This window comes from Globicephala melas, chromosome 11, assembly GCF_963455315.2.
Source record: "Globicephala melas chromosome 11, mGloMel1.2, whole genome shotgun sequence".
Lineage (NCBI taxonomy): Eukaryota > Metazoa > Chordata > Mammalia > Artiodactyla > Delphinidae > Globicephala > Globicephala melas.
The window spans coordinates 63,689,203-63,700,695 of record NC_083324.2 but is presented as its reverse complement, the minus strand read 5'-3'; the positions used below and the strand labels follow the sequence as shown (position 1 = coordinate 63,700,695).

General features: G+C 60.5%; 1 protein-coding gene across 6 annotated transcripts; it reads right to left on the bottom strand.

Annotated features, from left to right (window-relative positions):
* Window positions 1–1,185: 1,185 nt before the first annotated feature.
* On the bottom strand, window positions 1,186–9,571 carry HMGA1 (high mobility group AT-hook 1). Of its 6 annotated transcripts, none has more exons than XM_030871035.2 (6): window positions 9,446–9,571; window positions 9,090–9,203; window positions 5,729–5,907; window positions 3,795–3,878; window positions 3,096–3,146; window positions 1,186–1,774 (listed from the first exon to the last, which is right to left on the bottom strand). In XM_030871035.2, the coding sequence occupies exons 3-6, from the start codon at window positions 5,861–5,863 to the stop codon at window positions 1,721–1,723; spliced, it is 324 nt and encodes a 107-aa protein (XP_030726895.1). In that variant the 5' UTR covers window positions 5,864–5,907; window positions 9,090–9,203; window positions 9,446–9,571; the 3' UTR covers window positions 1,186–1,720. The 6 variants fall into 6 exon arrangements, with proteins under 6 accessions (XP_030726895.1, XP_030726898.1, XP_030726900.1 ...); XM_030871038.2 differs by having other exon boundaries at window positions 5,762–5,907; XM_030871040.2 differs by lacking the exon at window positions 3,096–3,146.
* Window positions 9,572–11,493: the final 1,922 nt, after the last annotated feature.

The window sequence follows — 11,493 nt, the reverse complement described above, 5'->3', positions numbered from 1 at the left end:
TGCATAGCAGTCAGCCCCCACTGTCACCTCACTCCCTGCTAGGCCTTCAGTCCTTTGTGGGCTGAGCCTACCAGCCACTCCCAGGAGCTAATGGGAATTTTTCCTTCTGGGGTGGAAGGGTGGCTGGGAGACAGGGTGGAGCTTTGCCCTTCCACAGGCACCACCTTTCTCTAGCCCTCCTTGACTTGGCTTTGGAGCTGTTCCCATGGTGACAGGGCCTAATGTATAATATTCGGTATATATATTTTGTAAATAAAACGTTTTGTGGCTAGGGGTGTAGTTGACTTCTTCAAGAGGGGCTTAAGTTACCTTCCCTGGAGCTGACGCCAATGCTTTTTCTTCTTCCTCCCCCACCCACTACAGCCTTGGTTTCCACCCTTCCCTATTCCAGGCACCCATCACAGAAAGACTCAGTCCAGAAAAGGATATTTTTTTATTCAAGTAACTGCAAATAGGAAACCAGAGGGGGGGCCCCAGGCTGGGACAAATAATGGCTACCTCCTCCCTGACAGAACAGGGGGAGAAGGTGGCCCCTACACCCGACGGTCAACACAGGCCCCCCTCCTTACTCTGCTGCAGCATCCTAGGGGCAGGGCCCCACCTTCCCTGGGACTGGGGTAGTCGGTAACCCAGCCTGCTTTGCCCCAGGCCCCTTCCCCTAAGAGCATCTTGGAGGAGGGGAATGTGGGCAGAACAGGAGGCAATGAGGATGAACATTTGGCGCTGGTAGCAGCAGCAATGACGGATGTCTAAGAATGAAACATTGAACAAAAAACAACACAACTGTCCAGAGGTAGTTTGTGAACAGAGGAAAGATGGAACCAGAACCTTGGGGGTTGGGGAGGAGCAGAAGGATGGGAGTGGGCAAGGCTAGCTCCTTGTTATTAGTGCCCCGAGTGAGGGAAGGAAGGGGAAACCGAGGTCTAGAGTGGAAGCAGACAGGGACAGGGAGTGGCTCTAGCCCGCCTTAAGTGGCTGCCACCGGGAGCCCAGGCCTCCTGGGCCTCACCTGGATAAAGGTGACTTTGCATTTTCATCACTGCACTGGATTCCAGGGTGAGGGCAAGGTAGATTGGAGCCTGCTTAGAGGGGGGAGGGGGCTTAAACCCCTCCTGCCTGCCTTCCTGTGCCCCCAAGGGGGCGGCCCAACCTACTGCAGGGACTAGGCAAGGTGGGAAGGAAGCAAAGGGTGTGCGAGCCACCCCTGGTGAGACACAGCTTGGTTGGGGGCATCTGGGGCCAATCACCCCTCTCCAGTGGCCACACCTGCTGCCGCTAGTACAGTGGGAGTGGGCCATGTCAGAATGAGATGGGGCTTGGGCCCCTTTTTAAGGCCAGGGGAGCCCTCCCAGGCCCCTTAATGGGAAGCCAGAGGGAAGAGTCGGGGATTAGAAGGGACCCCGAAACCAAGAGCCCAGCCAGCAAGGTCCCCACGCTGAGGGAGTGGGGATGCAGCAGCACGGGAGCAGCTCAGTGGGAAGTCAGGTGCGTGGGTCAGGGGTCGCTGGGACCTGAAATCAAAGGAAACTGCTCCCGACCCGGGCCCCCGGGGGCCCTGCGGCGGCGGCTGGTGTGCTGTGTAGTGTGGTGGTGAGGGCGCAGGTGGGTGGCGGTGACACGAGAGCCTGGGGGAAGGGGTGGGGGCAGTGGGAGCGGAGCGGAGCTGTCCAGTCCCAGAAGGAAACTGCTCCTCGGTGAGGGAGCTGGCGGCGCGGCACGGTCACTGCTCCTCCTCTGAGGACTCCTGCGAGATGCCCTCCTCTTCCTCCTTCTCCTGCAGGGTGGGCAGGGCCATCAGCAGGAATGCCAGGCCTGTCCCCCTCCCTCCTCCACCGCCCAGGGGCCAAGCTCGCCCCCAACCCCTCCCCGCACTCCCTGGCTCTCCAGAAGGGGGATGAGTCAGGGCTGAGTGTGTGGGTGACTCAGCAACCTCCACGGCCCAGTTTCATTCATAAAAAAGGAAGAATTTAAAGGGAGGGAAAAAAAACCACACACATGCTGCTCTCACACAGAGCCAGGCCCCCTGGCCCCCAGGCCCATGGCAGGGGTACCTGGCAGAGCTCGGGGCACCACTGAGCTCGAGGAAGCGAGGAAGTGATTGGTTCTCGGGCAGGGGAGGAGAGGAGGCAGCCAGGGAGAGGAAATGAGGAGGGAAGGGGTGGCTGGAGGCTGCATGAGCCCCCCTGGTGGGTGCAGGGGAACCGAGTGGCCTTGGCCTGCAGGGGCAGCTGCTGGGCTGCGGAGCAGTGGCCACAGGCTGACCCCAGGCCAGGGCGGGGAGGAAGGGGAAGTGTGTGCCGCCGGGGCTCACTCACTGGGCGGGAATGTCGGGACACCACACGGGGCCCCCGTGCCAGGCACAAACTCCAAAACAACTTGTTTCCTGTTACTCACTCCTGGGGCCCAGCCAGCACCCAGAGCTCCCCTCACCCGGTGGTGGCTCGAGGAATGAATGCCTCAGGGAAGACAGGTTGGGGACAGTAAAGGGCTGGGAGGGCCCTCACTGCAGTGGACCCCCTGGCAGCATCTCCCGGCTCAACCCGCCTACTTCCATTACCAGCTATCGGGGCCTAGAGATGGACGGCGCCTCCCTGAGGAGGTAGCTCCCTGCGGCATCGCACCTCAACCCCCACCCAACGTGACCCCCTCGCCCACCCGCCTGCCAAGGCCTGAGCTCCTTTGCTGCTCCTTAAACCTCTTCGGCGTTCTCATTTCTATAATGGCAGCGGAGGAGAAACACTAGTAGTTGACCTCCAAGTTCACCCGAGAAGTTCTGAGTCTGTTCTAAAAGCAGAGGAAGGAGAGACAGGGACCACCCCCAGTAGGGCAGCGCAGGGGGTCTGGTCTGGTTTGTACCTGGGACCCCTCAGGTCTCGTGGACACAGCCCTTTAAAAGCCCTGGGCTGGGTGCCAGGAAGCCTAAGCCCTGGACAAGTCCCTTCCCCTCTCCGGGCCTGGGTAAAACATGAAGTCTCACCATTCCTGGCCCTGCAGGTCAGGGAGAGCCATGTTCCTATGCGGGCATAGGATGGGGGCGTCTCCCGCTCTTAACAGCCTCCCCAGAAGAGCCAAGCTGCCGCCACCTGTTCACCTACCAGTTTTTTGGGTCTGCCCCTTGGTTTCCTCCCTGGAGTTGTGGTGGTTTTCTAGATGGTCAGAGAAAAGATCCACTAAGTCAAAGATGTTCCTGACAGTGCCCTGGATGGTGAGGGAGAGCAGGGAGGGGCAGAACTACCTTCCTCTGCTCGGGGCAGCCCAGGACTCTCAGCCCAGCAGGCCCACCCGAGTCCAGCTGGTGATGACTGGCCAGCCACACTGCCCCCCCACCCCAACATACACACACGCCCCCCACTCCCTCCTCCACCCATGACTCAGAGGATATGAGTCGTGTCTTAGAAAAAATAAAATAAAAAACAAAACAACTTCTCTGAAAGGCTGATGCCATTGTAGATCTGGCCTTCCCTGCTTCTCCCCACTCCCTCAGGAGCCCGGGGGGCCTCCGGAAGAAAAGGTGACATTCTCAGCCCAGGAGCTGCCCCTTCGCTCCTCCTAACTCGCCTCTCTCCAGACCAGGAAAGCTGCGGGACAGCTGACTCGATTTCCCCAGTGTCCTGGGCAGGACCAAGGCCCCAGAAGTGAGACCTCAGTCATTGCCCCACTCTCTTCAATTAGCAAAGACACATCATCCCCCATATGCCAGAGAAAAAGAGGGTGCCAAGAATAAGGACAAGCCGGCCCTTTCCCAGACCTCCTATGGCTGCTGTCGTGGGAAGAGGGCCCTCCTCAAGCCTCACCCGGGTCTTGGCAGCGCCCTTGTTTTTGCTCCCCTTCGGTCGGCCCCGAGGTCTCTTAGGCGTTGGCACTTCGCTGGGCTCCTTCTGCAAAGACAGACGGGGCTGTCAGGGACACAGAAGCCACCTGTCCCACCCTTTTCAGGACAGAGCCCTCTGCCCCAGCCCAGCAGAATTAAGTCTGCAAGCCATCCTCCAACTCTGGAATCCACAGGAATCATGGAATCATGGCAGGCAGCCCTTGGGATTCAGGTTCTCCGTCTGAATATCTTTTGCAAAGCCTCTCCCCTTGCTTCCCTATGACAGCGAAATGACAAGAGGCCAGAAGGCCTTTGGGAAGGGTGTCACAGGGGCAGAAAGACACTCTTGGGCAGCTCTGTCATGCCAGCTCGGCCACTGACTAGCTCTAAGGTCTCGGGCAAGACACTTAATGCTTGAGCCTCAGTTTCCCTCATCTGTAAATGGTGACAAGACTTACCTTGTAGTGTGTCACGAAAACTAAATGAAAAACGTACAAGTGTCCAGCACTGGGCTGTGATCATTGCCCACCCCCTCAGATGATGCAGAAGAGGGGAAAGGATCCCCCTTCCCCCTAGAGGGAACCTACAGCCTCTACCTGCAAACCAGACTCCCTTCAGGCTGCCTCCTAGGGAGGAGGAGTTATGTCCAGATCTCGGAACCCCAGAGATCCTTGCCCACTGGTGCCGCTGAAATTTTAATAAGCCCGAGACAGAATAAAAAACTGCTACATAATGCATAGAAGCTGGGCAGCAAAGGCACGTCAGCTATGGTTTCCCAAGGCGGCTGCCTAGGGGCTCTTCATGGTCCAGTAACCCAACACCCCTTCTCTGACCCCCCCACTGACCACAAACTAACAGGCGGCAGGGGTGGGCCTAGGGAATGAGACTAAGAGGATGAGCTCCCCACACACAAACTGTGGGCTCTGAAAGAGGCAGGTGAATTCCACCACCTGTCAGACTCCTCACAGGTCCTGAGGGTCAGTACAGGCCTCTCCACCTACAGATGGGGGGCGGCACCCGGGGCCCGGTGGACACAAGCTGCCTGACGTGTAAACAGCAAGGATCGACCTCAACTGCTTTCCTCTCCTCTGCCCCACGAAAGGGAAGTAATGGGGCTTCACCAACAGCTGCCCCTTACATGGGGATAGATGCCCCTCTGTGAGAGAAACCCAAGATCTCCGCCATGTAACAGGTGGTCCCCACAGCCTGACTGGCCAAGCTCCCTGGGGTGCCCACAGTGCCAGGCTGGCCTTTTAATCCCACGGGACCTCTGTGAGGGGCAGAACCAGGGCTCTCAGTCACTCTGCCACCAACTCCCCAACATTTTAAGCTTCTTGGGCTTCCACTTCCTTTTACAGAGCTGGGGCAAAGCCCAATCCAGGGCCACTCAAGGAGGCCCGTGAACAGGTGCTGGCCCAGAAACTGTTACTGTCCTGGGATGAGGAACTACAGAAACGCACAGTAAGTATTTAGAAACCTTCATAGTAAATTTCACAGTAAATTAACAAAGTACTATCATGTGCAGTGAATATAATAACAAAAAACGCTGGGCTTCCATATGTAAATGTTCACGTTTCTACAATTCATCTTTACTGTTTCATAATGCACTGGTCCACGATGGACTGGAAATAAAGGGTGGGTGGTTTATCACAGTGTATAAGCACTGACTGGCCTGCGTGACTACAGGGTCACTTCTGGCTTGGACTTTCGGGCTCGGGCTCAGGGCTCCCTCGGGCTGCACTTCTCTCCCAGACTCTCAGGCACCAGGGATGCATGTGTGGGGTGCACGGGTGTGTGGGGAGAACACACGTGTACAGGAATGACGCTGCGCCCTGCCAGTCCTGCTTTCACCTGCCAAGACGCCTGGCACCTCCCTAGCCCAAAGAGGTAAACCGAGGCAAAGGTTTGGACACCCACCTGACTCCCTACCAGCGCCGTCCCGGGACTCACCGGAGGCTGCTTGCGCGGCCTGCCCCGCCCTCGCTTCTCAGTGCCGTCCTTTTCCTGCTTGGAGGCCAAGGGCTGGCTGGACTTCGAGCTCGACTCGCTCATCTTCCCTTGTCGTCAGAGCAGGTGGAGGAGCGACGGCTGGGATGCTGGGAGGCGGGAAAAGTTGTTTTAAACAAAACCTCTTGCTTTAACCGCCTCCTACCCCCTCACCACTCCCACCCTCCGAATGCCCGGCAGGAAACTGCCTGCTCCCAGGGGTCCCCGCGATTCCCACCTGGGCCGATGGGGGCATCTGCCCAGCCCAGCTTGCAGCCACAGGGCGGGGCTGGGCCGTTGGGCCTAATCAGCTCCTTATCTCCTCTTCAGAACGGCTCTTTGTCGTCCTGCCAGCCCCACAGGGCCCGGGGCCCAAGGGCCCAGCCAGCCCAGTCCTGCCTGTGGGTAAGGCCGCCCTGGCAACGGTGTGGGTGAGATGGGGGTCCTCACACTGCCAAGGCCCCCTCCCTCCACCAAACTGCCCCTTCCCTTCAAGAGAAAACCAAGCCTGGGTAGCTCGCAGGGAACAAGGGCGGAAAGGTAAGCAGAGAATGAGCCCTGGGCATCTGGCAGCCATAGACATCAATCCCTGGCCCACCTGCCAGAGCCCCACCAGTTCCTTCCGCTGCTGTCTCCCTGGGTAAAAGCCTTGGGGGTTCAAAGATGGGGATGATTTGGGAAGAAGGGCGAAGGGGGTTAAAACCGCAGTGGGTGAGGTGGGAGGAGGAAAAGAAACCCAAAGCTGAAAGGTGAGTCTCCTCTTCCCCCTTGCCCGCCCCCACCCACCTGGAGTCAGATGAGATCTTTCTCTTTGATGCCTCCTTACATGAGGGGCAGGGACTTGTCCAACTGAGAGGGGCCCACGTAACAGATGCTAGCTGACGCCCTGAAGCCCCAACAGGGCTGAGCCTAAAAGCTCCTTGGTCCTTTTCTAGCATCTCCCCTCTCCTTAGAGGCCTGTTTGGGCTTCATCAGCCCTACTAATATAGAATTTACCTGAAACCCCCCTCTGCAAGGAGCATTTGGGAGTCTGTTCCAGAGGCTGAGAAAGGACAGTGAGGGCCCTCGCACCCCCATCCCTGTCCTGCCCGTTATTATCCCCCAGTTACAGATAGAGACGTGTCCTGGGAGGCCTATGGTTCCACACCTCCCTGATAACCAATCCCTGGCTGCCCTTGGCAAAGGGTGGGCCCCAGTGGCGCCACTTCTGAAAGCCCCTCAATTTACAAAATGTGGGTAATGATAAAGCACCTGCCTCACCTACCTCTCCAGACTGCGGCAAGGATGAAACCAGGTAAAAGTTAAAAACGCTTCAACAACAAAAAGCTTCATTCCAGATCAAAATGAGAACTAGAACGTTTGAAAATGACTTTCTTTCCCCTTTTCAGATTCAGACAATTTCCAATTTTAACCCAATGAGAGGAAAGACTGTTTTTGCAAACTTGTGATTGTTAGAGGGCCTGAGGCCCCCGATCCTCTAGTACTGAAATGCTCCAGACGGCGGGACTTTGGTAATTATTCCATTTTATAATATTTCAGACTTGAAGACCCTTTTAAACAAGGTGGTTGGTGATTTATCCTGCTCCATCATTAGTGGCGTGGCCTGCCCTGTAATTGCAGGCAGTGATTAGAATCTTATATTACACCACAGGTCCCCCTTCAAAACTAAACATCACAATTAATCAGCTAAATGAGTGCTGACCTCACATGAGGTTTGCTGGAGGCCCCCTCGGAGAGGTGGTTCCAGTTGGGCAAAGCCAGCCCCTAATCCCATAAAGCCTGGGCCAGCCTGCCTGGGGATCCTGGTGGGTGTCCCTGGTGTTTCCCCCCACCTCTTGCTGCTGGGGACCCTTTAATCCGCTCACCCCAACCCCAGATCCAGGACTCCAGAGAAGGCAAGGCCTGAGGCCCTCTCTGGTGAGACTAACAAATGCTTGTCTCTTCCACCTGTTTCTGAACATCAGAGAGGCCTGGCTTGGCGAAGCCACGTTTAGGGTCCAACTTCAATCCTTCAGCTGGTAATAAGCCCTTTCAGGCCTCAAGCCTGTCTCCTCCACACACTGTGCACGCAGTGTGAGCTCCACAAATGCTGAGGCAATCTGCAGGAATGACTCGAGGAAATCATCCTGGAACCACCTTGTTTTCCCCAAAATAGTAGCCCAGAGAGGGCTGATGAGTTGCCCAAGGTCACAGAGCAAGTTGGCGAGCAGGATGGAGTGGGTTGCTGGCGACCCTTCTAGTCCGCCACTTTCCTTACCCGTCTGGGGGCTGGTAAAATCCCTGTCGTCCCTGCTGCAGACCCGGGGCCCAGGGTGACTCTGCAAGTGTCTGCGCCCGGCGGTTGCAGGTCGGCCGGCGGGACTGGGGGCTAGAGTGCGGGGGGAGGGGCGCAGGCCGCTTTCGCAGGCGCGGGAAACCGGTGCACCCCGATCGCATGCACCGCCACGAGGGTGCACCCGGCCCCACTTCCTGCCAGAGGGGGCACCCAAGCCCGCCTTGGGGCAGGAAACCTGGCGCGCGCGTGGGAGAGGAAGAAAGGCCACCTCCCTCCGCGCCCTCCCCGCAAAATAAAGCCCCAGAAAAAAAAATTGAAACGGGGAGTCAAAGGAACTAGTTCCAACAGAGCCCAGCAAAGCAGAGAAACCAGTTTGTGGGGGCGGAAGGCAAGCCGGGCCCTGGGGGCTGAAGAGGCGCGGGCCGGGCCAGAGGTGGGGTCGGGGTGAAGCCCCAAACCCAGGCCGGCGATTCGGCCTCATCTGCGGAGGGGCGCCAGGAGAAAGGCCGAGCTGGAGTAAGGCCGAATTGCGGGGTTCCTGCCCATCGCCCTCACTTCTAGAACTTCCCCAGGCTGCAGGGGCCACCCGGCCCCCCACTCTCCCCTGTCGCCGCAGCCCGTTCCTCTCCCCGCCCCCCACAACCCAGGCCCGGGCTCGGGCTCGGGCGGGAGCGGCGGCCGCGCGAGGTGCACCGGGCTCCGCCGGGTGCACAACTCGCGCTCGCCGCAGCAGCGCGCCCCCTCCCCCACCGCGCGCTTTCCCCGGGTCCCCGCCCCCCGCAGGGCGCCCGCGGCGCGGGGGAAGGGGTGCTGGTGCCCTCCCCGCGCCGCCGGGCCCCGCCGCCCGCCCCCGCGCCGCGCGGCCCTCCCCCGCCGGCGGCTCGCGCAGCCCCGGCCTGGGAATAAAGCCGGAGGCGCGCGCTGCAGCCCCGGGCTGCTTGCAGGAGGGGCGGCGTGCAGCGGGGGCGCGGGCGCCCCCCTCCGCCGCCGCCGCCGCGGGCCCCGGGGACGACTCACCGCGAGCTCGGCCGCCGGCCTGCGGTGCGCGCTCCGGGCTGCCGGGAGCGACGGTGCTGGGCGCTGAGGACCGGCCTGGCTCCGCCGCCGCCGCCGCTGGTAGCAAATGCGGATCTGAAACCGGGAGAGAGAGCAGAGGCGCTCAGAGACCGCCGCCGCCGCGTGCTCGCCGCCCAGGCCCCCGCGGGGTATTTATATGTCACATCCAGGCGGGGGGACAAAAATATTCCCCCTCCCCCGAAGGATGGCGAGGGGCAGGAAGCTAGGCACGGCCCGTGCGCGGCCTCAATAAATAAATAATTTAATTAAATGATAGATATAAAAAAAAGGAGCCACCGGAGGGGCCGCGAACTCACGCCTTCTTGGAGCCGCGCCAGGGCCAGAAATAGCCCGGGCTCGGAGTCCCAATTAGAGAAGCGCAGCCCCGGCTCAGGGGAGCTTAAAAAGAGCGACCCAGGGGCAGGGGGGACGGGCCCGCCCGCGCCAGCCGTGTCACTGAGGGGGCGGGGCCATGCAAATGAGCCCGGGGATTTAAAAGGGCGGCCGCCCGCCAGCCGCTGCCGCCGCGCGGGTGGGTGTTGAGTGTGGGGAGGGGCAAGCGGTGTCGGGCTTCTGGGGGCGGGCGCACGCGGGAGGCCTGGGCTGAGAACCCGAGGCCACGGCCCACTTCCCACAGTCCCGGCCGGGAGACGTGGGGAGGTGTTTAGAGGGGTCACCAAGGAGTCCTTCGGGGGGGAGAGGGCATCCTTACTGCATGGAATGGGGGTCCCCGGGAGAGTCACCTCTTGGGGCCTTCCGGGTGTGTGGGCTTGGCGCCCGCGGGGCGCGTGGATGTGGGCGGGTGTTGGTGCTTGCGGGGGTCCGTGCGGGCGGCAGGGGTGGAGAGAAACGCGCTGGTTGGAGAATTTCGCGGCCTACCCGCCGCTCCCTTCACCTAGGTACGCGGCCCCTAGATTTTCCCTGGGCGGACAGGTGTCAGCATGTGCATTTCGGTCCCAACCCGCGTGTGGCTGACTGGTGAAATGCAGGTCTTGTGAAATTCAAACGTGAAACTTGTGAAATCCAGGGTTTAAATTTATTAATGGGCCCGAGTGAACCATAATCAAGGTGCAGCCTTCAAGCGAGGCAAACGATTGGCTCCTTTGCAGGTAAACCTGAGGGAGGGGTCATTCCTTTAGGTGACCCGGATGGTGTTTTGGAGACCAGCGATCCCTCGTGGTACCCTGGCCCGTTCCGCTGTGCCTTTTTTTAAAAATAAGAACGCGTTAGCCGGTGGTCGTCTGGAAGCACTTTGAGGGCAGGAACTGGATCTACGCACGCCGTACCCGCCACGCCCGGCGCAACAAAGACTTGTACAAACGAGAAGGAAGCCAAAGTGGGAAGATGGCGGGGAGGGCGGTGGGAGAAGAAAGGGCGCTGTCAGGCGCGCCCTGCAGGCCGGGCCTGCACCTCCCCGCCCCTGGTCCCAGAGGCGGCCTTCCACACCTCCCGTGGTGCAGGGAATTGCAGTGCGGCCCAGTGACACACGGCTGTGACTCATGTTTTTCCTTGCTCCCCTTCTTCCTCCCTGGCCGTTGAAGGCCCCGGCCCGGCCCCCTCTTCAGGGGGCGAGCCGGCGGTGGAGGGGGACGCCAGGAAAACCCTGAGCCCAGCGTGGAGGCGGGGTGGGGAACCAGAGGGGCCGGGCCTCCTAGTTTCAGGAATGTTTCAGGAATGTTTCCGGTGGGGGTGGGGAGCGGGGCTGGGCTGGCGCTCGGGCTGGGGGCAGCACGTGCTCGGCCGGGTGGGGGCGGGGACGCCAGGGCGGGAAGGCGCTGGGGGCCAATCCTGTGGGTTCAAAGAGGAGGGCGCGGGCCTAGGGCCGGCCGGGGCTAAGAGTGGGCCGAGAGGGCGCCCCCAGCGCGCCGGTTCCCCGCCGCGCGCCCAGGTGGAACGTAGTTTCTGAGAAGTCCCCAGGCTGCCCCGGAAGGGGAGAGGAAGTCACCGAAGGGCGGCCTGAAGGGAGAGGAGGGTGGAGGGGGAACGCGAGGGCGAGGCTGGGGGAGGGGCGGCCTGCCCCTTTGTCTGGAGCGGGGGTTGGGGCGGGGTGGAAGGCGCGCTACTCCCTCCGTCTTTGTGCCCTTCCTGCAGAGCGCGCGCGTAGTAGGCCGCGAGTAGGTTTGGCTGGAGGGCCTTGAGTTGCTAGCTCGAGAACCTCTGCAGCGTTGAGTGGAAGAGCGACCCTTAGGCCCTTACCCTACCTGCCTGGGTCACAAGCCCCTGCCAGCAACCCGGGCGCCCACGCCTGGGCCAGGGAGAGCCCACCCAGAGCCTCGCGCCCCTACCCACAGCCTTCCTCAAGGCCGCCCAGGCTTCCAGGCCCGGGCTCTGGGGCTGGCGGCCTTTCTAGGCCCCTCCCTTGGGC

Coding starts and splice junctions, on each gene's coding strand:
- HMGA1 (XM_030871035.2), bottom strand. CDS start 5,863: ATGAGCGAGTCGAGCTCGAAGTCCAGCCAGCCCTTGGCCTCCAAGCAG. Junction 3,147..3,794: donor AGGGCGCTGCCAAGACCCGG/GTGAGGCTTGAG, acceptor CTGACCATCTAG/AAAACCACCACAACTCCAGG. Junction 1,775..3,095: donor GGGGCAGACCCAAAAAACTG/GTAGGTGAACAG, acceptor CCCACCCTGCAG/GAGAAGGAGGAAGAGGAGGG.